General features: G+C 41.6%; 2 protein-coding genes across 6 annotated transcripts in view; one reads left to right on the top strand and one right to left on the bottom strand.

The window, feature by feature from the left end:
- The window catches only part of GLUD1 (glutamate dehydrogenase 1), a 38,868-nt gene extending 35,845 nt beyond the window's left edge, over window positions 1-3,023 (bottom strand). Inside the window, exon 1 of one of the 2 annotated variants that reach the window (XM_070493603.1) lies at window positions 2,506-3,023. In XM_070493603.1, the coding sequence (XP_070349704.1) occupies window positions 2,506-2,950 (445 nt within the window). In that variant the 5' untranslated portion in view covers window positions 2,951-3,023. Of the gene's footprint in view, window positions 1-1,052; window positions 1,235-2,505 lie in introns of those variants that run through there. The other variant, XM_070493612.1, reaches the window with a different exon arrangement.
- A 112-nt stretch (window positions 3,024-3,135) lies between these two features.
- Window positions 3,136-23,875, top strand: part of SHLD2 (shieldin complex subunit 2) — a 91,495-nt gene continuing 70,755 nt past the window's right edge. For 2 of the 4 annotated variants that reach the window (XR_011496664.1, XM_044759773.2), the window contains exon 1: window positions 3,136-3,352. Coding sequence is in view for 2 of the 4 variants with exons in the window: in XM_044759773.2 (XP_044615708.2) it covers window positions 3,142-3,352 (211 nt within the window). In the remaining 2 variants the exon portion in view is untranslated. Of the gene's footprint in view, window positions 3,353-23,056; window positions 23,118-23,875 lie in introns of those variants that run through there. The other 2 variants (XM_044759776.2, XM_070493591.1) reach the window with 2 other exon arrangements.

The raw sequence follows: 23,875 nt of genomic DNA, 5'->3' as shown, positions 1-23,875 counted from the left end.
CAGAAAGCTGCCGGCTGGGAAAAGGATGAAGAGGAGTGATAAGGTCTCTTGTTTGTCTTTTTTTCCCTCCCCCAGAACATGGTAGTGAAGGCAGGTGAATGAGGGTGGGGAGAGAAAAGTGGGCTACAGTATGCTTAAGAGAGAGACTTACAGAATTACCCAAATTTTTAAAATCTCAATCGTCTAATATATTCTGGCTTTCTAAGACCAAAGTGGAACAAGGAGATTAGTAACTTTCTTATAAGTCAAAAAAAAAGCTTTAAATGTTTCATTGGAGGGAAAAATCCCACTGAAAATAAGTTCCTCTTAGAATACACATTCTCTGCAATCAGACAAGGGTGATAAAAGCGTAGGAAGATCCTGGAGCATCATGAAGGGAAAGCATGGAGGGCTACAGTACCCAAATTTTGCCGATCATCTATTTGGTACACTTTTTATTATCTTAAGCATATTAAAATAATTTTAAGGGCTTTCATAGCTATATAATCCTCCCCAATCCTCTTCTCTCCATAAAGTCAAATTCCTCAAGATAATAAACTTATTTTATAGAGGCCAATTTTCTTTCATATTCTATTACCTCGCAATGCCTGCTACAGTTTATTACTTGCAATTCCTTTTATATGCCAGGAGTTAGCGCATTCAGCACGCCTTCTTGTAAATGGGATAAATGCAACAGAGACCTGCATCTCACACCCTAGTACCAGCAAATGCTACACTTGCACTGCTCCAACGTGGCTGATGCAACTTGTTGCTAGGTTCAGTATTTTGGTATTACAACTGCTGTGGCAACAAGAGGAAGACTGACAAACTATGGTAAAGTTTAGTCGCTTTAGTGGGTTTGTGGAGTTGTGGTTTATAAAGATAGGAGAGGGCATGGCCTATAAAGAACAGAACATAAAGAACTTCAAGGCAACTAGATTAGATTCTGCAGAAAAACAAAGATACTGGTTTATCTGTATATCTTATAAGCAACTGGAAAATACTGCCAACAAGACACTAATATAAACCGGACGTCCATTTTAAAGAAACAATGCAATTTAATATTTGCTGACCTTGCCTCCTCGTTCAACATCCTTGTTTGCTTTTCTTGGGAGCCTGAACTTGTATTCCTGGTTTAGAGACTATGGGAGTGTTAAGGAGAAGGAAGGCAATGTAGGAGATCGACTGCGTGAACATTTTATATAATTTAGGAGCTGGAAAGGGAAATTAGACGTCAAAATGGCTCATACGCTGGTTGTAGAAGAGGAAACAGAGCTAGAGGATAATTAAACTCTAAAGGTTACCTCCTGGAAGTGGGTGGGGTCAATGCAAATTCAGCAAGTAAAAGTAAATCATTAAACAGTTCAAAGCAACCTTTGTTCCCCGGCTGGAAATGCCAGCAGAACTCAAATTTTTCTGGTAGAGTTCTAAAAATTATCCTTAGGAGTCAGCTGATCTAACAGAACACCGGACCAGGTTTACGGAGACAAAGGGTCCAGCCTAACATCCTCTGTGCTTATCGGCTAAGCAGTCTCCAGCAAGACTCTTCACCTCCCTGGGTTCTTTATTCTACATAATTTTTTTAATAGAAAAAAATAGTTTTGCCCTTTTCTATTTCAGGTTACTTTTAAGCACCTTTAAAGATGTATTGTGCAATTTACTGCGGGGGGGGGGGCGAATGAAAAAAAGCTTTTATTTGCTCAAAGAAAGCAATCTGACTGCAGAAGCCAAATCTACAGACATTCAAAAATTTAAAATACGGAATAACTTGGTAACTACCAAATGGTAACCCACTCAGCTCCTTTCTTCACTTACTTTGATCTTTTCCCCAAGCTCCAATCTGGTGCGAGCTAAGACTAGTACACACCCCCAGGGCTATTTCATTCCATTGGCTGGCGGGCGATCCTGCTCCATCTAGATTTACTGTCAGGACGCCCGGTGTTATTCATCAGAGATGTTACACCGCTCACGTATCACATTTTTGTTGTTGTACAAAACAGAAGCCGTCAGGGTACAAAAACAACTTCACTTAAAAGATCAACGCATAATTAGTTAATTCATTGGGTTAATAAAACTGTCTAGATTTCACACCTGGAAGGCAATTCATTTTGCACGTTCCTGTATCATCTGTCACTCATGAAAAAAAAAAAGATTGGAAAAAAAGCGAAAATAATCATTTCATAGTTTGCATTCGGATGAGTCACAGAAGCCCACAAAAACTTGAAGACACAATCAGATAGGCTGGTCATTCCCTTTTCTAGGAGTGCATTCCGTCAGGACCCACCCTGTGTGTCACACACACCAGGATCAAAAGGAGAGCGGTGCAGTGTCTCTTCTGCATCCGGGATCAACATATGCAGAAACCCGGGACGATGGCTCCCGGGGGAGGGAGAGGGACTAATGACTTGGTGGCTTTAAGGTGGAAAAACCCCTCTCCCCACGAGCCTGCCACATCCGAGGCGGGGGCGAAGGGGGAGCGTGGGAGGGGGACAGTGCCCGCCGGGCCGGCGGGCGCGAGGGGCTCACCTCCCTTGCAGGGCGTGCGGTGCTGGCTGTGCTGGGCCCGGTAGCCCTCGATGACTTCCCAGGAGCCGTCGTCGCGCCGGATGGGGAAGGACAGGCTCAGCACATGGTTGCAAGGCTTGATGATCCGCAGGATGCCGCGCACCCGGTTCCGCTTCTGCTCCTCGCTCTCCCGGGTCTTGAGGTCCTCCACCAGCTTGTCCTCCACGATGCTGGCGCCGCGGTCGAAGAAGCCCTCCACCATCTTGAAGAAGTTGGGGTCGTCCTCGCGGTCGGCCGCCGCCTCGCTGTAGTGTCGCCGCGCGGGCGGCACGAACCCCGGCTGCGGGGCGGCGGCGGGCTGCCCGCGGGCCCGGCCCAGCAGCGAGGCCGCGTCGGCGGCTGCCGAGCCCAGGGCGGCGGGCCCGGCGCGGGCCAGCAGCATCGCTTCGCCCAGGCAGCGGTACATGGCGGCGGGGCGGAGGCCGCGGCGGAGAGGCGCTCGCGGAGGCCGGGGGCGGCGGGAGGGAGGACGGGCCCGGCGCCGGCTGCTCTTTTAAGCCGCAGCTTCCTGCCTGCCCGGCTGTCCCCTCCCCTCCGCCGCTCGCCGCCGAACCGGGAGGGCGGACCCCGGCAGCCGCGGGCCGACGTCGCCTGTGAATGGCAGGGCGGGCGCGCGCCGCCCAGGGCGCCGGGCCTCCGCCTCCGCTGCCGCCTCCGGGGCCTCCCTGGCGGCGCGCGTGCCGGCGGGCGCTCGGGGGCGCGCACGGGGGAGGGGCGCGGACCCCCTCGGGCCGCCAGGATCTCCGCGGAGGCGGCGTCTCAGGTCTGTGCGCGGCCCGGGCCTCGACCCTGGGAGGGGTCTGCGCGGGTAGGTGGTCTGCCCGGGGCTGCGGGCCTGCGCAGGGAAGGGGGTTTGCCTGGGGAGGGGTCTGCCCCGGGGAGGGGCCTGCGCGGGGAGGGGTCCCCCCGGGGCGGGGGTCTTGCGGGGGGAAGCTCCCGCCCGCCTCCGGGGGGCGCTGCGAGGCCGGTCCGGGGCCCGCGCTGGGGGAAGGCCGTGCGGCCTGGCGGCGGGCCCGGGGCCGTGAGTCATGGGTGTCCCTCCTTTCCGCCCGCGCGCCCTCGGGCGAGGCGGTCATCCTGCCCCCCCCTCGGGCCTGTCCCCGTCGGTCCCCAGGGCGCGCGCCGGGCGCCGAGGCCGAGAGGCGGCGGCGAAGATCTTGGTGTCATCCGGGCCCGGGTTTGGGAGGGGGCTTGCAGGAAGGAAAGGGGAAGGCCTGGGGGTGACGGATCCCTTAGCACTGGCTTCCACCGCTTTTAAGTTTTTCATTTTGTCGCTTGCAACCACTCGATGTTGACATAAAACAGTTATGTAAATCATTGTTGTATCTTTCTAAAATTTACTGACTGTGCTGCTCCTCTTCACATGTGTGTTCTTGAAGTGGCCTAAAAACAAGGACGCTACAGAAAGGCAGTGATACTCCGGGAAGCCCTTTCTCAGTCATATATGTATGAAATGGTCCAGAATAGGATGTGGAAACTTTACACGAGGGTTTAATTATGTCCTCCCGCATACTTGCTGAGAAATGCTACAGTTATACACTCCGGTGGGTACGGTAGATGCTGTGTAATGACTCAGTCTTCAAGACAAGCTACTGAAGGCCACAGGGCCAGCTTCGGAGGTCCCAGAGTACTTTGATGGTGTTAAAACGGCATCTTTTTGACTGGCAAAACGGGCTGCTTCCTGACATTCGCCTAAGTCATCTATTAGAATGTGGAAGAGAACATTCTTAGTTCTCACACTGTACTGCAAATTATCAAGTGGCAACCTGGATCAGTTAATACATTCATCCATCTCAGTGTACTCTCAAAGCAAAAAAAATGGAGCTCATTTGCTGGATAAATGATAGTCATTATTAATGTTTGTATTGTGTTTTTTAGTGAAAAGTATTCTCTGAGCTGAATCCTCATTTTGTTTTGTTGGTCCGGATTAAGGTACCAAATTCTCTTTTCACTGCATAGTCTTATCATTTTACAGCGCGCGCACACACACACACACACACACACGCATCCCTGAAGTTTCAGAATAAAGTGATTGGCATCAGTAAACGTGGAAATTTTTTCTCCTCAGCTTAAATTCTTTGGTATGTTTTGAGGAAAGTGGCTTAAAACTTTAGTTTTATTGCCCTAGTTTGTCTCTTTTTTTACAGCCATAGCCTTCAGAAAAATAAATGTTTACCTTTGCTTCTTCCAAGTTTGTTCACCTACATTCAAGACACTGGAAAGGCTATGGAAGGAGCGAGGAATTATTTTTAATTGAGAATCTCCTATGCGCACGTCTTGTAAAATGGCTGCGCAAGAACCCTATGAAGGAGATGTTTTTATTTTTAAAATCTTCATTATGTTTTTAAATCATATACAAGTTGTAAAAAATTCAAACAGTATAGAGAGGTTTAAAAAAAAGAGTGAAATTATTCAAACCCCAACGCCCGTCCCCTCCCGTTTAGTAAGTAGTTGGATTGTTTATTTTCACACTAAAGTAGGAATTATAATTATCAGTTTAACCGAAGGGGAAACTGAGGTTCACAGAGACCAAGTAAATTGTTGACGCTCACCTGGCTGGTAAATAGCAGGCTAAGATTCAAACCCGTGTATCTGACTCCAAAGTTTATGCTATTTCTACTATTCCAAAAAATATTTTAAGTGTTTGTTGCATTTAGTGTGAATTATTTACTGCGATGTAAAGGCTAGTGGGTTTCAGCTTTACATTGATGATTGCTTTTTTAAAATATACAAATATTTTGCAAATTAAAGTTTAATTATTGGTAGCACTTTTCAGTTCAATAGGAGGCCAGAATTTAACTTGAAGGGAATTTGGGTCATTTGAAAGCATTCAACAAAGACAAATCGTTTTTCTGCCTTTGAGCTTTATGAGTTTTCCTCAGCTCTTTTATGATTCCAGGTCTTTTCTCCTTGATCCTTAGCATGCTTTTGTGCTTTTAGAAAATATTTTAGAATTATTTTAGGATTTAGAAAGACATACCATATAAAAGACAGACCATATTAATGCATGAACAACATAGTCGTCTTTAAGAATAATTTAATTTGGAAAGGTAATACATACTTTCTACTTTCTCTTTAGACTTGTCTATTCTGTACTTTTCATTTAAATGGAATCATACAAAATGTGGTCGTTTGTGACTGGCTTCCTGCACTTAACATAACGTTTTAAAGATTTGTCTATGTCAAAGCATGTATCAATATTTCTTTTTATGGCTGAATGGTATTTATGGTATTTATGTATGGCCATATCATATTTTTTTAATCCATTCATCATTGATGGACATTTGGGTTATTTCTACTTTTTGGCTATTGTGAATCATGCTGTTATGAGTATTCTTGTACAAGTTTTTGTTTAGACGTATGTTTTCAGTTCTCTTGGGTATATATACCGAGGAGTGAAATTGTTGGGTCTTATGGTAACTCTGTGTTTTTAACCTTTTGAGCAACTGCCAAACTGTTTTCCACCGCAGCTGCACCATTTTAATTCTTAGCAGCACTGTATGAGGGTTCCACTTCTCCCTGTCCTCCCCAACACTTGTTATTATCTGCTGTGAAGTGGTGGCTCATTTTGGTTTTGGTTTGCATTGCCTTGACGGCTGATGACATTGAACATCTTTTCATGTGCTCATTGATCATTTGTGTATCTTTTTTTGGAGAAATGTCTGTTCACATCCTTGTCTCATTTTTAAATTGGATTATTTGTCTTTTATTGTTGAGTTGTAAGAGTTGTTTATGTATTCTAGATACAAATCTCCTAACAGATATATGATTTGCAAGTGTTTTCTTCCATTCTGTGGGTCTCTTTTCACTTTTCTGACAGTGTCCTTTGAAACACAAAAGTGTTTAATTTCGATGAAGTTCAATTTATAAATGTTTTCTTTTGTTGCTTGTGCTTTTGTCTAAGAAATCATCATCTAATTGGAGGTCGTGAAGACTTATACCTATATTTTCTTCTAAGAGTTTTATAGTTTTACCTTTTACATTTAGGTCTTTGATCCATTTTGAGTTGAATTTTGTATATAGAGTGAGGAAGGAGTCCAATTTCTTTCTTTTGCTTGTGGATATCCCTTTGTTCCAGCCCATTTGTTCAAAAGACTGTTTCTTCCCCATTGAAATGTCTTCACACTCTATCAAAAGTCAGTTGACCTAAATGTGAGGGTTTATTTCTGGACTCTTCAGTTCTTTTCCACTCGTCCATGTGTCTATCCTTATGCTGGTACCACACTGTCTTGATTACTGTAGCTTTGTGGTAAGTTTTGAAATTGGGAAGTTTGTGAGTCCTCCAACTTTTTTCTTTTTCAAGATTGTTTGGTTATTCTGAGTCTCTTGAATTTTTGTATGAATTTTAGGATCAGGTGGTCAATTTCTGCAAAGAATCCAGCTGGAATTTTGATTGGGACTATGTTGACTCTGTAGATCGATTTGGGGAGTAGTGCCATTTTAACAATAGTGCATCTTCCGATTCAAGAACGTGAGATTTTTCCTTTATTTAGGTCTTTTTAAATTTCTCTCAGCAATGTTTTGTCTTTTCAGAATGTAAGCTTTGGACTTCTTTTGTTAAGTTTATTGCTAAGTATTTTATTCTTTTTGATGCTGTTATCACTGGAATTGTTTTCTTAACTTCATTTTCAGATTGTTTATTGGACAGAAATACAATTGATTATTGCATATTGATCTTTTATGCTTCAACCTTACTGAACTCATTTATTAGTTCTGATAATTATTCTAGTAGGGTCTATAGACAAGATCATCTCATTAGCAAATAGAAAGAATGTTACTTCTTCCTTTCCAATCTGGGTGTATTTTATTTTATTTTATTTTTCTTCCTCATTGTTCCTCATTCTTTTTTACTTTTGCATAGTATTTCATTGTATGGATGTACCATAATTAATAGAATTGTAGATTGTTTCCAATATGTTGAAGTTACAGCAGGGCTATAGTGAATAACCTGTTACACAGAACATCAGTTTTCAAACTCCTTCATCTCAGGACTACTTTACCTTCTAAAGTAAGAGTAGCGAATTTGAACTTAGAAAGAACTTAATAGTAATCAGAATTTTGTTTTCCTATGAAATTGCTTAGTTCATATTTGACATAAACTGTTACCCTATCTAGGTATTAAAAATGATATAAAGAAACCAAATGGTATCACAGATCAAATACTTAGGTTTTTAAATAAGGGTTTTTAAAACAAGGAACTAAAAATCTTGATTTTTTTTTCCTCAGGTTACTAATTTTAATAGGTTTTAGTTCACAAGTGCTTATCAGTCCTTCATAATCAGCCAGATGGGTGTGGGGAGAGAAGAGTATCCTTTGCTGAGGGAAGGCCATATGCAAAGGCCTGAAGATAAAGGAGAGCGTGGTTTGAAAAGGCAGGGGAGCATACACTTTGGTTAAAAGCAGTTTGGTCATCACAGCAATGTGGCTCGAACAGCAGTTTGGTTGAAAAAGAATATCCCCTAGTTCTGTTTTTTTTAAGTATTGGTAATTTTGGTGCACCATGTACTGGTTTTAGAAGCTTTATGCCATGGTTTTCAGGACAATTTTTTCTAATATTTGCTTTTTTGTTTCTAATTAATTTTCAGAAAAGTTTGTGATTTTGATTTTTTTCCCATTACTGAACATGTTTTTGTAATAAGCAAAAAACGATAAAGAAAACTATATCAAAGAAAAGGATCTGAAAATGTCATGGTTTGTTGCGTTTTTCCTCTTAAAAAACTCTTTTTTTCCTAATAAATCAAATGTCAGTTATATCTGCTTGGCTAGTTTGCTTAAGTTTTCATGTTGCTGCATTGCTGAATACTATTCAACAAAGGTGTTATCAACTCTTGCTTGAGGGTTCTTTCCATGTTGTGAGTAAAAGATGAAAAATCATAGTAGGATCTTATTCCCTGTAAGCATAGCATGCAAGAAACAAGTGAGGTCTCTTAAAAATTAACTACTGAGGTAGGATTATGAACACTCCTCTATGTAATTCATTATGTCTCTCTCTTTTTGCTGTTTTTTAATTTTTTTGTTTTCCTTATATATCCTGTATATCCTTATGTCCTGTATATTCTTATGTCCTGTATATCCTTATATCCTTTGTTTTCCTGTATTTCCTTAAAAAGAATGGCACATTCAGTTGTTCATCATTCAGATGCTTGTCATTCAGCTCCATTTATTGATCTGTGTGGACGACCCTCTATAAAAGCAAATCTTTGTTCTATCTTTAGCATTTTCTCTCTGGAAATTTTAGATCTGTTGTGATTTCGATATGGAATTGGCATTTGAATAGTAAGAAAGAAAGTGTAAGCTAAAAATTGGGACACGCCTGTGATGCTATTCAAAGCAGACATAACTGAAAAATAGACTGGAGAAGCAAAAAGTACCTTTCCATTGACCATCATGGAAGAGTTGCAGACTTTCTTGGGAAGTATAGATGCGAGTATAATTACAGTGAGTTGCTTCTTAGTGAAAGGTAGAAAAGAAAAACCTGAATGAAGCGGGAGGGATTAAGGTGGAGACACTGGTGATGGCTGGAGTCAGCTAAGTAGCAGCCACCTAACTTCCTGATCCGGATAGCATGGCGTGAACAGATATTTGCTAGCTATGTTGGTTAGGATGCTTTGGCCCTCAAGTAACAATATCCGCATAAAAATGGCTTAGACTAAAGCCATAAACTAAGATAACTATTATGAAACAAGGAGCGGGAGGCAAGGGTATTTCATTGTTGGTACAGGGCTCAGTGATACCATCAGGGACCCAAGTGCTTTTCTCGGTGTTGCACTCAGTGAGTTGGTGATAGCTTTCCTCATGGTTGTAGGAGTGCTACAGCCGTGCCAGGGGTCACATGCAGAGCAACTAAGTACTTGTGTAGAAGAATAGCAGTTTCCTCCCATGCATCCCGCTTTATTGGTGGAGAAAACCTTTTCCAAAGGCCTGCCAGCCAGCTTCAGCTCTCTTAGGCTGCAGTGGCTAGGACGGGGTTATATGCCCGTGCCCTTGCTGTGAGGGAGGCTAGAAGGAGGACTTTCTGGCACTGTGAGCTTCTGAAGTACAGACAGGCTCTGCTAGCAAGGGAGGAAGGGTGGAAGGAGTAATTGTAAAGTTGGCAACCGACACCGTTTGCCCTATTTGCACGGAAGATACTGACCTGCTCTGAGCCATCTTACTGTGATAATCTATTTCCTTAGAATACAAGTGCAGTTTAAGAGGGGTGAAACACTCTTAAATGTGACCCTGGGAATTATGATGCTTGCAGTTTCATGTTCTCTGCGTTTAGAAATCTGCAGATTCTTTTTTTTTTTTAAGATTTTATTTTTTTCCTTTTTCTCCCCAAAGCCCCCCCGTACATAGTTGTGTATTCTTTGTTGTGGGTCCTTCTAGTTGTGGCATGTGGGATGCTGCCTCAGCGCGGTTTGATGAGCGGTGCCATGTCCGTGCCCAGGATTCGAACCAACGAAACACTGGGCCGCCTGCAGGGGAACACGCGAACTTAACCACTCAGCCACGGGGCCAGCCCCTGAAGTCTGCAGATTCCAATTCCGTTTGGAAACTATCATTGTGTTTCATATTCTCTACATTGAGAAATTTCCAGATTAAGTTCCATTTGAGATCTTCTTTGATAATGACAGTTTTAAGATTATGCCTCCTTTTTTTGAATATTTTTTTTTACCATTGACAGTTTGTAAGGCAATAACTCCATGCTGTGGTGTTTACTCTGTTGCCAGACCAGTGGACAGAACAGAAACCCATCCTCAACTTGTGGGGAAAACGGGGAAATGATAATGAAATATCAAGTGCTCAAATAATTTCAACAGATTTTCAGAGGAAGGTGCCGTCAACAACTTATTGTTGTCAGTGTAACGCAGAGGCAAGTGGCTTAAATTAACTAGAGGACTACTCTGGCCTTTGTGTTGAAATTAGAAGTTCTTCTTGTCTCTGTGCTGAGGGCAGAAGTGAAAGTCTTGCTGGAGTCTCTGTGTTATGGTAACATACTATCAGAAGCACAGCTTGGGATAAAACTTTTTGTTTTTATTGAGTTCATGATAGTTTACAACATTGTAAGGTTTCAGTTGTACCTTATTACCTGGCCATGGGAGAAGACTGTTTGAAGATACGTGGGGTGGTTACGTAAAGGGGCCCTTTACGTAGCTTTGTCCTCCTCAGTTTCCTCATCAAAGGTAGGATCTTTATGACTGCATTCTTGGAGAGCCAGCTGAAACCAATGAAGCACAAAAGGATTCCATCTTAGATTGCCAGCCGTCCACAATGAAAGTTCCGGTGACCTATTAAAACAAAAAAAGAATGAAGTGTCGGTGAGCAACAGTATGTCAGTGCTAATACAGAGAGAGAAGAAGTATCAGGACTTCAAGAATGACGGAAGTTTGTGATGAAAGGCTCAAATTAAAGCAAGTATTGATCCCTACCATCATGTGTTTTTTCTAGGTCAGATAGAAAATGGAATTATTTTGAATAATAATTATTTGGCATGCAGTAGGCCCCCCCTTGTCCATGGGGGATATGTTCTAAGACCCCCAGTGGATGCCTAAAACTACAGATGCTGCCAAACCGTATATATACTATGTTTCTATCCTATACGTGCATACCTGTGATAAAATTTAATTAACAAATTAGACACAGTAAGAGATTAACAACAAGAACTTCTTTTTGGCATATGCAAATGGCCAGCATCACTACTCTTGCGCATTGGGGCCATTATTAAGTAAAATAAGGGTTACTTGAACACAAGCACTGCAATACCACAATAGTTGATCTGATAACCTAGATGGCTACAAGAGACTAACAGGCGTGTAGCATGCAGTGTGGATATGCTGGGCAGAGGGATGATTCACGTTCTGGCGAATCCATCCGGCTGGATGGAGTGGGATGGCACGAGATTTCATCACGCTGCTCAGAACAGTGCACAATTTAAAACTTATGAACTGTTTGCAAGCATACATGAGAGATACTGCGGGTTTGGTCCCAGACCGCTGCAATAAAGTGATTATTGCAATAAAGTGAGTCACTCAAATTTTTTGGTTTCTCAGTGCATATGAAAGTTGTGTTTACACCATACTGTAGTCTATTAAGTGTGCCATAGCATCATGTCTTAAGAAAACCAATGTACATACCTTAATTTAAAAATGCTACATGCTGTTTGAAGATGACATGATTCTGTATATAGAATACCCTAAATAATCCACCAGAGAACTATAGAAATAATTAACACAGTAAAGTTGCAGGGTACAAAATCAACATACTAAAATTAGTTGCATTTCTATGTACTAACAACAAACTAACAGAGAAGAATACAATCCTATTTACAATCTTGACAAAAAGAATAGAATACCAAGGATAAATTTAACCAAGGAGGTGGAAGACCTGTACACTGAAAACTATAAGACATTGTTGAAAGAAATTGAAGAAGACATAAAGAAATGGAAAGATATTCCATGCTCATGGATTGGAAGAATTAACATAGTTAAAATGTCCATATTGCCTAAAGTAATCTACAGATTCAATGCAATCCCAGTCAGAATCCCAATGACATTTTTCACAGACATAGGAGAAAGAATCCGAAAATTTATATGGAACAACAAAAGACCCCAAATACCCGAAGTAATCCTGAGAAAAAAGAACAAAGCTGGAGGTATCACACCCCCGAATTTCGAAATATACTAGAAAGCTATAGTAATCACAACAGCATGGTACTGACAGAAAAATAGACACACAAATCAGTGGAACAGAATTGAGAGCCCAGAAATAAACACACACATCACAGACAGCTAATATTTGACAAAGGAGCCAAGAACATAAAATAGAGAAAGGAAAGTTTCTTCCATAAATGGCTGACAATACTGGACAGCCACGTGCAAAAGAATGAAAGTAGACCACTATCTTACACCATATACAAAAATAGACTCAAAATGGATTAAAGGCTTGAATTTAAGACCCGAAGCTGTAAATCTCCTAGAAGAAAACATAAGCGGTACACTCTCTGACATCAGTCTTAGCAATATCTTTTTAATATCATGTCTCCTCAGGCAAGGGAAACAAAAGAAAAAATAAACAAATGGGACTACATCAAAGTAAAAAGCTTCTGCACAGCAAAGGAAACCATCAACAAAATGAAAAGACAATCCACCAACTGAGATAAAATATTTACAAATCATATATCTGATAAGGGGTTAATATCCAAAATATAAAAGAACTCATACAACTCAACACCAACAACAAAGCAACAACCTGATCAAAAAACGGACAGAGGGTCTGAACAGACATGTCTCCAAAGGAGAGATACAGATGGCCAACAGGCACATGAAGAGATGTTCAACATCACTAATTATTAGGGAAATGTAAATCAAAACTATAATGAGATATATTATATCACACCCATTAGAATGGCTATTATTAAAAAGACAAGAAAAAGACAAGTGTTGGAGAGGATGTGGAGAAAAAGAAACCCTCGTGCATTGCTGGTTGGAATGTAAATTGGTGCTGCCACTATGGGAAGCAGTATGGAGATTTCTCAAAACATTAAAAATAGAAGTACCATATGATCCAGCTATCCCACTTCTGGGTATTTATCCAGAGAACACAAAAACACTAATTGGAAAAGATATATGCACCCCTATGTTCATTGCAGCATTATTCACAATAGCCAAGACTTGGAAGCAACCTAAGTGCCCATCAGTGGATGAATGGATAAAGAAGATGTGGTGCATGTATATGTGTATACATATATATATAAATGCAGTACTACTCAGCTATAAAATAAAAGACAAAATCTTGCCATTTTTGACAACATGGATGGACCTTGAGGGTATTATGCTAAGTGAAATAAGTCAAATGGAGAAAGGTGTATGACTTCACTCATATGTGGAAGGTAAACACACAGATAAGGAGAATAGGTTGGTGGTTACTAGAGGGGAAAGGGGTTGGAGGAGGGCAAAAGTGGTAAAGGGGCACATGTATGGTGATGGATGGCAACTAGACTTTCGGAGGTCAATAAGATGCAGTTTATACAGAAGTCAAAATATAATGATACATACCTGAAATTTATATAATATTGTAAACCAGTGTGACCTCAATTTTAAAAAAATGCTTTATTACTGGGCCTGGCCCCGTGGCCGAGTGGTTAGGTTCACGCGCTCCGCTGCAGGTGGCCCAGTGTTTCGTTGGTTCGAATCCTGGGTGCGGACATGGCACTGCTCATCAAACCATGCTGAGGTGGCGTCCCACATGCCACAACTAGAAGAACCCACAACGGAGAATATACAACTATGTACCGGGGGGCATTGGGGAGGAAAAGGAAAAAATAAAAAAAAATCTTTAAAAAAAAAAATGCTTTATTACTAAAACATGCTAGCCATCATGTGGGCCTGCAGCAAGTCATCATCTTTTGCTGGTGGAGGGTCTTGCCTCGATGGTGGTGGTTGCTGACTGATCAGGGTGGCGGTTCCTGAAGGTTGGGGTGGCTGTGGCAATTTCTCAAAATAAGATGAAAATGAAGTTCACAGCATCAAATGACTCTTCCTTTCATGAACGGTTTTTCTGTAGCATGCAATGCTGTTTGATAGCATTTCACCCACAGTACAACTTCTTTCAAAACTGGAGTCAGTCCTCCCAAACAACGCCACTGCTTTAACAACGAAATTTATGTCATATTCTAAATCCTTTGCTGTCATTTCACCAATCTTCACAGCATTTTCACCAGGAGTAGATACAACCTCAAGAAACCACTTTCTTGCTCATCCATTAAAAGCAACTTCTCATCTGTTAAAGTTTTATCATGAGGTTGCAGCAATTCAGTCACGTCTTCAGGCTCCACTTCTAATTCTAGTTCTCTTGCTGTTTCCACCACATCTGCAATTTTTTCCTCCACTGAAGTCTTGAACCCCTTCAAGTCATCCATGAGGGTTGGAATCAACTTCTTCCAAACTCCTGTTAATGTTGATATTTTGACCTCTTCCCATGAATCATGAATGTTCTTAATGGCATCTAGAATAGTGAGACATTTCCAGAAGGTTTTCAATTTACTTTGTCCAGATCCATCAGAGGACTCACTATCTATGGCAGCTATACCTTACAAAACGTATTTCTTAAATCATAAGACTTGAAAGTCAAAGTTACTCCTTGATCCATGGGCTGCAGAGTGGATGTTGTGTTAGCGGGCATGAAAACAACATTCATCTCATTGTACATCTCCATTAGAGCTCCTCAGCGACCAGGTGGGTTGTCAGTGAGCAGTAATATTTTGAAGGGAATCTTTTTTTCTGAACAGTAGGTCTCAAGAGTGGGCTTCAAATATTCAGTAAACCATGTTGTAGACAGATGTGCTGTCATCCAGGCTTTGTGGTTCCATTTAGAGCATAAGGAAGAGTAGATTTAGCATAATTCTTAAGCACGTAGGATTTTCGGAATGGTAAGTGAGTATTGGCATCAACTGAAAGTCACCAGCTGCATTAGCCCCTCACAGGAGAGTCAGCCTGTCCTTTGAAGTTTGAAGCCAGGCACTGACTTCTCTCTAGCTGTGAAAGTCCTAGATGGCATCTTCTTCCAACAGAAGGAGTGTGTGTATGTGTGTCTGTGGGGGAATGAGGGTGAGACAGGAGGAGGAATGGCTGGAGGTCAGGTAGGGCCGCTCACCAGATGGTGTGTCTCTTCATAGGACCAATTTATTGTCTTTACTGGTATCCTCTATTCTGTTTGTTCTTTGCGATTTTTGAATCTGGAGGTGGGGATCTTTCATAGGTTCTAGAACATTTTCGATTGTTATCTCTTCAAATCCTGTCTCTACCCCATTCTATCCTGCCTTACTTTATCTTTCATGTTTCTTATCTACTCTTTTTGTGTTCATTTTTTTTGTGCTTCATTGTATGGATGCCTGGGGTCAGGGAGAGTGCCACCTTAATTGAAGATTTGCAGTCCCTCTTCCGTCAAGCATTACAAACCTTGGTTACAAGACTTCAGGGATTCGTTTGCTTTCGATGACTGTTACCCTGAGGGTGTTGCCCTTTAGGGTTACAGGTTATTGTGGGAATACTCTCTGTGGGTCTTGTGCTTTGAATTATGTTCGCCATACCCTATGACACCATCAAACAAAAATTTATGTTTCTCTTCATGATCAAATGCCCTCAGATCAAAAGCAGCTCCAGTGCTAACTTACTCCAGATTCCTGGTGGTTTTCTCTTACAGTGTTTTTGTTTTGTTTTATTTGGTGAGGAAGATTGGCCCTCAGCTAACATCTGTTGCCAGTCTTCTTCTTTTTGCTTGAGGAAGATTGTCACTGAGCTAACATCTGTGCCAGTCTTCCTCTATTTTGTATGTAGGTGACTGCCACAGAATGGCTTGATGAGTGGTGTATGGGTCCACACCCGGGATCCAAACCTGTGAACCTTGGGCCACTGAAGTAGAGCACGAGAACTAAGCCACTATGCCACTGGGCCGGCCCCTTCTCTTACAGTTTTAGCTGGGTAATTCCTTGCTCCTTGTTATCACTTAGTGACTTTTAAGAATTTGCTTTTTAGGGGCTGGCCCCATGGCCGAGTGGTTAACTTCGCGCGCTCCGCTGCAGGTGGCCCAGTGTTTCGTTGGTTCAAATCCTGGGCACGAACATGGCACTGCTCATCAAACCACTGAGGCAGCGTCCCACATGCCACAACTAGAAGGACCCACAACGAAGAATATACAACTATGTACTGGGGGGCTTTGGGGAGAAAAAGGAAAAAAATAAAATCTTTAAAAAAAAAAAAATTTGCTTTTTATATTTTACCTAGTGTTGTCATAGGAAGAGTTGGCTTGAATCTAGCTCATCATTTTGGAAAACTGGAACTTACGTTGTTATCTATATATTTAAGTATGTCTAAGATTGATCGTGATTAACTTAAGAACACACAAAAGCCTTTTGTATTCTCCTTGGAGTTACATTAGGTTTATAGATTCATATGGGGAGAATTGATATATTAGTGTTTAATCATAAAAGAGTATGGAGCATCTTCCATTATATTTAAACAGTCTTTTGTTCTTCAGTAAAGTTTTTATAGGCCAAATTTTATTCCTGTGCACTTTCTTTAAAATTATTTTTTTTAAATTTTGTAGAAACTTGTCTTGGCGTTTTTTTGGATTTGTTCGTTTCTGTTTTAAATGGTTTTAGCCTGGAGACAGCACCCTATGATTTTACATGCCATCTTTCTAAAACTCTATAATTGCATTGTTCTTAAAACAAAAACTTATTTTTGGTGTTTTCTTTGACTTTGATATCCAAATTAAAATGTGGTGGTTGTCTACTTTTAATTGTTTGAGCTCTCTAATACTTGCATTTATCAGAAGATTTTACAGTTTCTTTTGTCTATCACAGTTTACTCTGATTCATTCATTCATGTAGGAACTATTTATTGAGCACCTATTATTGACCAGACCCTGGTATGGATGGTTAACAAGACAGACAAGAACAGAGCTTCCATTCTAGTGGGGAGGTTAGATGGTGAGGAGTGTTATTGTAAACAAATATGAATGTACAAAGACGTAACTTTCTTTATTCCTCTATAACTAAAATTTCCTTAGTTCTGGAGCTTCTTATTTCTACTGGGTCATGGAAAACAATCTTGCCAATTTAGGATAAAGGCAGTAGCTTCTGGTTTAACTTAGTTAATTCCAGGTTAACTCAGACCCTTGGGTAAAGAATCAGTCCTTTGGATAAATATTGTTTTTCCACCCAGCTCTCCCCTTTTTTTCCTGAGGTGCAGGCTATTGATAGAGAGTCTTATAATTTTTCCTGGCGTTGAGGAGGGGGGCATCCCCTCTTTGTGCCATCCTGTGTCCTTGGCGGTTGTTAAGTTGTGCCTTGCCTGGCTTAATCTTGAGTAGCACTGTCTGCTCTGGTGCATCTTGATTCTGATGTCCCTGCTGCTGCCATGACCTCTGGTCAACAGGTCAATGCCTACTGGGTGCTCCTTAATCCCAGGCTCTTTGGGGCCCATTGGCCCAAATCAAACTCTTTCATGCTTTCTCCATCATGCTGGCATGCGTGATACTCTGAGGCAGCTTTTCAGGCATATGGTCTGGACGTGTCATTGGCTATTGCTGCCCTGCCACACTGATGCAGTGTCAGGTGCAAGGTTTTGCTAAAAGGCTTGCAGGTCCCTGGTCCATAACTTAAGGGAAAACATATTTATCTTTTATTCTGGGTCCTCCCTCACAAATATCCTGAAGATTTTTCTCACCTTTCCTAACCCCAAGACTTAGCCCCAGATGGGACAGGAGGCAAGAATTCTGAGCTTCTATCTAAGCTGTCTACTGCCCTCCTCTTTCTCTTTGTGCTCCTCCCCAGGGTTTTATATCCCCTCAGTTGTTGTGGGAGATTTGCACTTTCATCCTCACCGGCCACCTCCTCTGGGTAAACTCTGCCAGCAAAGTTTGCTTGCTTTGGTTTGTGATATTTAAAGCCATGATTTTAAAATTTAAAAAGCCCTTCGATACGGCAATTGAAATTCTTAGCTTTCAAGAATTATGGTTTCAGTGGATTTAAGACCTAAATATCAGAGCTGAAACTATAGAACTCTTGGAAAAAACATAGGTATAAATATTCATGATCTTAGATTAGACCATGGTTTTTTAAATGTGACACCCAAAGCACAAACAGCCAGAGAAAAAAATTGGACTTCATCAAAATGAAAAACTTTTATACATCAAAGGACGCTCTCAAGATTGCAAGATATGCAAGTACCAGTATCTTTTCATAGAGAGTAAATGGGTCCAGAACTCAGGATAGAATTCTGAGCTAGAGATATGTGCTTTGTCATCATTAGTGAACAGGTAGTGTAAATACGGTAATCCTGAGATGGATGCGAGAAGAGCAGAGAAGGGAGGCCTGGGAGAATATCAGTATCTAAGGGTTGAGCGGGGGAAGGAAGGAATGATCGAAGTGCAAAGAAGAACATGAATTATTGTAGAAGCTTTCCCCACTTGATTCTAAGGTCCTTGAGGGCTACGACTGTGTCATGTTCATCATTTTATCCCCAGTTCTCATCATAAAGTAGGTTTTCAGTAAATGTTGTTAAATGAAGACTGAGAAATTTTAGAGAAGAGCAGTTGGTGGTGTCAGATGTGGGAGCTAGGTCAACTAATATAATGACAGAGCAGTAGGTAGCTCATCCATCGTCTTCCATAGAAGGTTTCATTGGGACCTCTGTGGTAGAGAGAAATGCCAGGTGGCCGAGGACTGAAGAGTGAGTGATAGGGAGAGAGTGGAAACACTAAGTCAGGACATTCATTTCAAAAAGCTTAGTTATGAAAAAAATGCAGAAATGTGAGATAGGAGATAGAGGGCACGTTGTATCAAGATGAGAGAGACTTTGACATGTTTATATGCAAAACAGAAAAAGTCCGTAGAAAGGGAGAAGTTGAAGAAACAGAAAGAAGATGGCATGTGTGAGATTGATGGAACATTATCCTTAAGATTAGAGGGAGTGGAGTGAAGATACTGGGTTTGAGTAGGAATAGGAATGTGGTTCCCGTTGCAGTAGGAATAAAGAAGGAAGGGATGGTGTCTATGGAGAAGAGGGTTTGGGCGGGTGAGGTGAGGAATTTGGGGCATCAACACACTTGATGAATCTTTTCAGGGAAGTGGAACATCATCAGCTGAGATTATAAGGGAAGGAGATGGCGATTGGAGGGGAGAGTTGGAGGGTAAAGGGAGAATTTTGAGAAGGCCATTGAGGGAAATGAGAGGGCTAACTGAATGGGATTCCTTACAAAATTGTAATAACGCATTTTTCATGGCTCTGGTATATGTAGTTGTGTGAGTGATTTTTTTCTGTCTCTCTCAGGGCTCAGCAACCTGAGTGTCTGAGGAAACAAGTTGAACAACTGGATTGATCTTGATCTGGGTTTTTTGGGCCAGTGTGGCAGAAAGGGAGGCAAGAGATTTCAGTAGTGAGAGTGTTTGAAGTGATGGGCCCTTGAGTTGTGGCTGTGTAGGGAACAAATGAAAACCAAAAGTAGGGGCTGGCTGGTGGCATAGTGGTTAAGTTCACGCCTCCGCTTCGGCAGCCTGTGGTTCGCAGTTCAGATTGTGGTCGTGGAACTACACATCACTCATCAAACCATGCTGTGGTGGTGACCCAAATACAAAATAGATGAAGGTTGGCACAGATGTGAGCTCAGGGACAATCTTCCTCACACACACACACACACACACACACACACAAAACCCTGAAAGTAGCTGCTGGGATATGAAGTGGTTGAGATTAGATATTGGAATTTAAGATTAAATTAAATTAAAGATGAAATAGGAAGAACGGTTGCTGGTTAAAACCGAATGCAAGATCTGGCTATGGAACAGGTGTCTGAAGTGGAGAGAAGGTGGAGGTTCTGGAGCTGAGGAGATAAGGGAACAGTGAAGCTAGAGTGTTACAGGGGTCAGCTACACAGGAAGTGGATTGCTCAGAATGGCGCCCAAACAGGGGTGGAAAGATTCTGAACCCGGTTCCAAAGTCTGTAGTGAGTGTGGAAGAGTAACCAAGAGGTCGATAGGTGACAGAAACAAGGAGAGAGAGGTGGCAACAGATGACATACCCTCAAAAGAGGGCAGAGAGCTGTGCTGGTGATCAAAGCATGGCTTCCATGCTTTGCGTTTGCTGAGTGGGAGGAAGGGCAGCTTGCACTCAGATTTTGGTTTAGACAAGAAGACTGCTGGAATGTTACTCAAATTGGTTCAGGGTTTAGGGTGTTTCTCTACAATGGAACAGTGTGAAGGGTGAGCTGGAAGGATGGCTGTCGGAGGGTGTGTGATGGTCGGGGGCCGGGAGGGGAGCGTGCAGGGCAGAAATGGGGTGAGAATGCCACAGGAAAGGGGAATTAATTGGAGGGACTTCCATTTTGCATGACTGTGGTGATGATGAAGGACCTGGTGGTCTCAGCTGATGTCAACATTTTTGTTAATTCCGTGGGAAGATGTGTCGATGCTGACAGACTGAGCTCCTGGGTTCTGCAAACGCTGGATGACTTCATTGCTTTCAGGTCTGCTGAGCAGTGTTCCACAGCCTGTGGCCTTTGCTCAGCATGCTGTGGAGAAGCCTGGCAGGGAGCTGTTTTCCTCTTTGGCTAGCCTTAGCACCGGAGGAGGAGAGAGGTGGAGATGGAAGTGACTGATGCTCTCTTGATCTTTTGGCCTTGACTCATTGTCTCTCGGGGGTGGGTAGGCGGGTGGAGTGGGTCCACACTGGGGTGAGAAATCACTAAATCTTCAGGCCTTTGCAAAGCTTGATGCCAGGTTGAGGGGGAGTGGAGTCCCAAAAGGAGGGATTAACCATATAAATGATTCGTCATCCTTTCCAAGGCGTGTACATTTAATAATATTGGAGTGATATTTAAATCATCTTTAAGTTAGAATGTATAACCCGAAATATTACGTATTAAACATCTATTTTTGGAATTAGAAAATGTGTAAATTTATAAAGTTACAAAATAATACTCTGAAGATTTTACCTCTCCCCAAATGCTTTTCTTAGCACCAAAGCCTACATTACATTAATCTTTAGCATATTTAAAACATACTTTCCAACTTCCTAAAGTCATGGACTACTTAGAGTCATGATACATGGGGTTCACAGAACACTAAGAAATATTGTGTTTAATTTCTCTCTGTTAATTGACAACAATTTTGCCAGCAGAAAATATGACTTCATTATATCTTTGACCATCTCTGCCTCTCACAAAATAATAGATAACCATTGAAAGAAATCCTATTTCATAATTTTCCCATCTCTTTAACCACCAGGCCCATTTGCCTCGCCTGGTTTCTTTTGTCTTCTACGAGAACTTCAGCTCAAAGGCAGGTGGTAGCAAGTAAGAGTTAAGGAAAATTTTGGGGATAAAATTTGACTTTTTTCTTTTGAATCTTTAAAAAACATTTTAACAGTAAGATATACTCAGTAAAGGAAACTTAGAAAATATGGAATAGTAGGAAGAAAGGTCACTTATGGCTCAAATCAACCACAGTTGACATTTTGGTGTATTTCACTCTAGATTTAGTTTTTATCTTAAATTTTGATTATTTGGTGTATTGGTTTGTTTGTTTTAGATAATTATGCTTATACTGTAAACATAAATTTGTAACCCACTTTTTCACATGGCGTTATTCATAACCTTTAAAACATCATTTAATGACTGCATAATACAACTAATGTACCACTCTTTACTTAATCCTTCCCCTGAAATTAGACTTTTTGAGTATTTCTAATTTTCCAGAATATTAAACAATATTGCAATATATATGTTTGTTTAAAAGTTTCATCTTGTATTCTTATTTATTTCTGTAGGATAGATTCTTGGAAATGGATTTTTTGATCAAAGGGTATAAGCGTGTCTGAAGATCCTGACGCTTATTGCTTAGAAAAAATTCTAAATGGAAGGGTAGCACAATTGGCATTTCCAGTAGTGATTGTAAATTTCACAAATGGTTACCATAAAGAACAAAGAGGAAAAACACCATCACTTGAATATTGACTTCGAGTCTATACAGTGGATATGAGACTTAGATGGATGGCCATATCTTTTTTTTTTTTTAGGTGAGGAAGATTGGCCCTGAGCTAACATCTGTGCCAGTCTTCCTCTACTTTGTATGTGGGTCACTGCCACAGCATGGCTGATGAGTGGCGTGTAGGGCTGCGCCTGGGATCCGAACCATGAACCCTGGGCCACCAAAGCAGTGCGTGCTAACTTAACCACTACACCAGCAGCCAGCCCCTAGACAGCGATATTTTGATAATAGAAAACATTCTTGTCCTTATCCAAATGGTTCCAGGCTAGATGGTGACTCAAAAGGTTCACATGGCGTCTTGGATAATTAAATGACTGCTGTGATGAGGCAGACGGTCCCCTGAAGCCACTGAGGACTGTGAGAATGGGAAAGGGAGTATGTCCCATCCCACTGTGTGTACAGATTCTAGGCACTGGATCCATGTGCTGGAATCCACAAGTAGATATTACCAGCTTATTCTTAGGATACAGTTTGGGGATACAGCTCAGCAATAGCCAGATAGAAGAGCTGCGTAGGGTGAGGTCTGGGGAAGGGGCAGGGCTCCCACACCCTCCGTGGACCTGTCACCCTCTCAGTACCTTGAGGTGTTCACCAGCCGGGAAGCTCTAACTTTGTTTTTGTTTTTAAACAGATCTTGTTTAACTGATGGAATTCTCTCTTATTTCTCAGAGTATGGTGTTTTTGTTTTTTGGGCTTTTTTTTAAGTCCTTAACCAGTTTTCTTGAGGGATGGTCTGTGAAAAAGGGGGTCCCATCATGTCACTTTGGGAGGCTGCACACTGTATCCTTTCCCCCTGGCGAGTCCCAGTGAACGTCAGCTGTCATCAGCTTTAAATACAGGCTCGGAGAAATGATATCGCTCCTACTGATTTAACCCGTTTATTGAGCACTTAGTATTTTAAGGCTCTGTTCTAACAACCCCACATGGATTAATCTTTCTAACTTTACAACAACTCCATCTCCTATGGTTTCTCCTTTTTTACAGATGAGAAAACTGAGGTGCAGAGTGGCGAAGTAACATTGCTCAGGGTCACGTGGCGAGGCCGGTAGGTGGAAGAGCCGGGGCTCAAACCCAGAGGGCCTGGCTCCAGAGAGTTTCAATGCACTGCACTTACTATTTGTAACCAGTAAGCAAACTGGTTTGACTCTGGCAATGCATTGTCTCTCACTATTTTTATAGGGATTAATCTTGCATAGACTTAATTCTGGGAGTGCTGCCTTGAACCAGCCTACACTGGGGATCTGCAGTTTTTTTAAACACCACTGTTTTAGAATAGAACTAGTTTTTTTTTTTTTTTTAAACTTAGTTCTCTGATGATAATATTAAATTTTATATTCATTTGTTACTTTTTTCTACTTGAAATCCTATTATTTGACTTCCAAGCATTTTATATTCTCTTTTGCGATGAGCTTCCTAGCAATTTTTAAAAAGGCAACATCACCCTACAGTCTTTTTGAGGTACTAAAACAGTTTATAATCCAAACCACTATTTTACTCTGCTTTCTGTCCTCTAATATTATTATTTTATTTATTTTTTACAAAAGTTTCTTGACAAGTTAAGAAACGGACAGCATTCAGTGCCGTGGAATGTTGTGATAATTGACGTCTCAGTCTGAACCTTGGCCCTACTTCTTTACTAGCTATGTGACCTTAGAAAAGTTACTTCGTTTCTCAAAACTTGTTTTTTCCTCTAAAAGACAAGACTAATATCTTGCAGGGTGGCTATGAGCATTAAATGAGAAAATTCATGCAGTGTCTAGCACATAGAAGGCTCTCAGTAAATGTTCATTCTTCTTTCTTTTT

The sequence above is a fragment of the Equus asinus genome, chromosome 2 (assembly GCF_041296235.1).
Source record: "Equus asinus isolate D_3611 breed Donkey chromosome 2, EquAss-T2T_v2, whole genome shotgun sequence".
Classification (NCBI taxonomy): Eukaryota; Metazoa; Chordata; class Mammalia; order Perissodactyla; family Equidae; genus Equus; species Equus asinus.
Note: the sequence above shows the minus strand (reverse complement) of the source record. Positions and strands in the feature narration are given on the sequence as shown.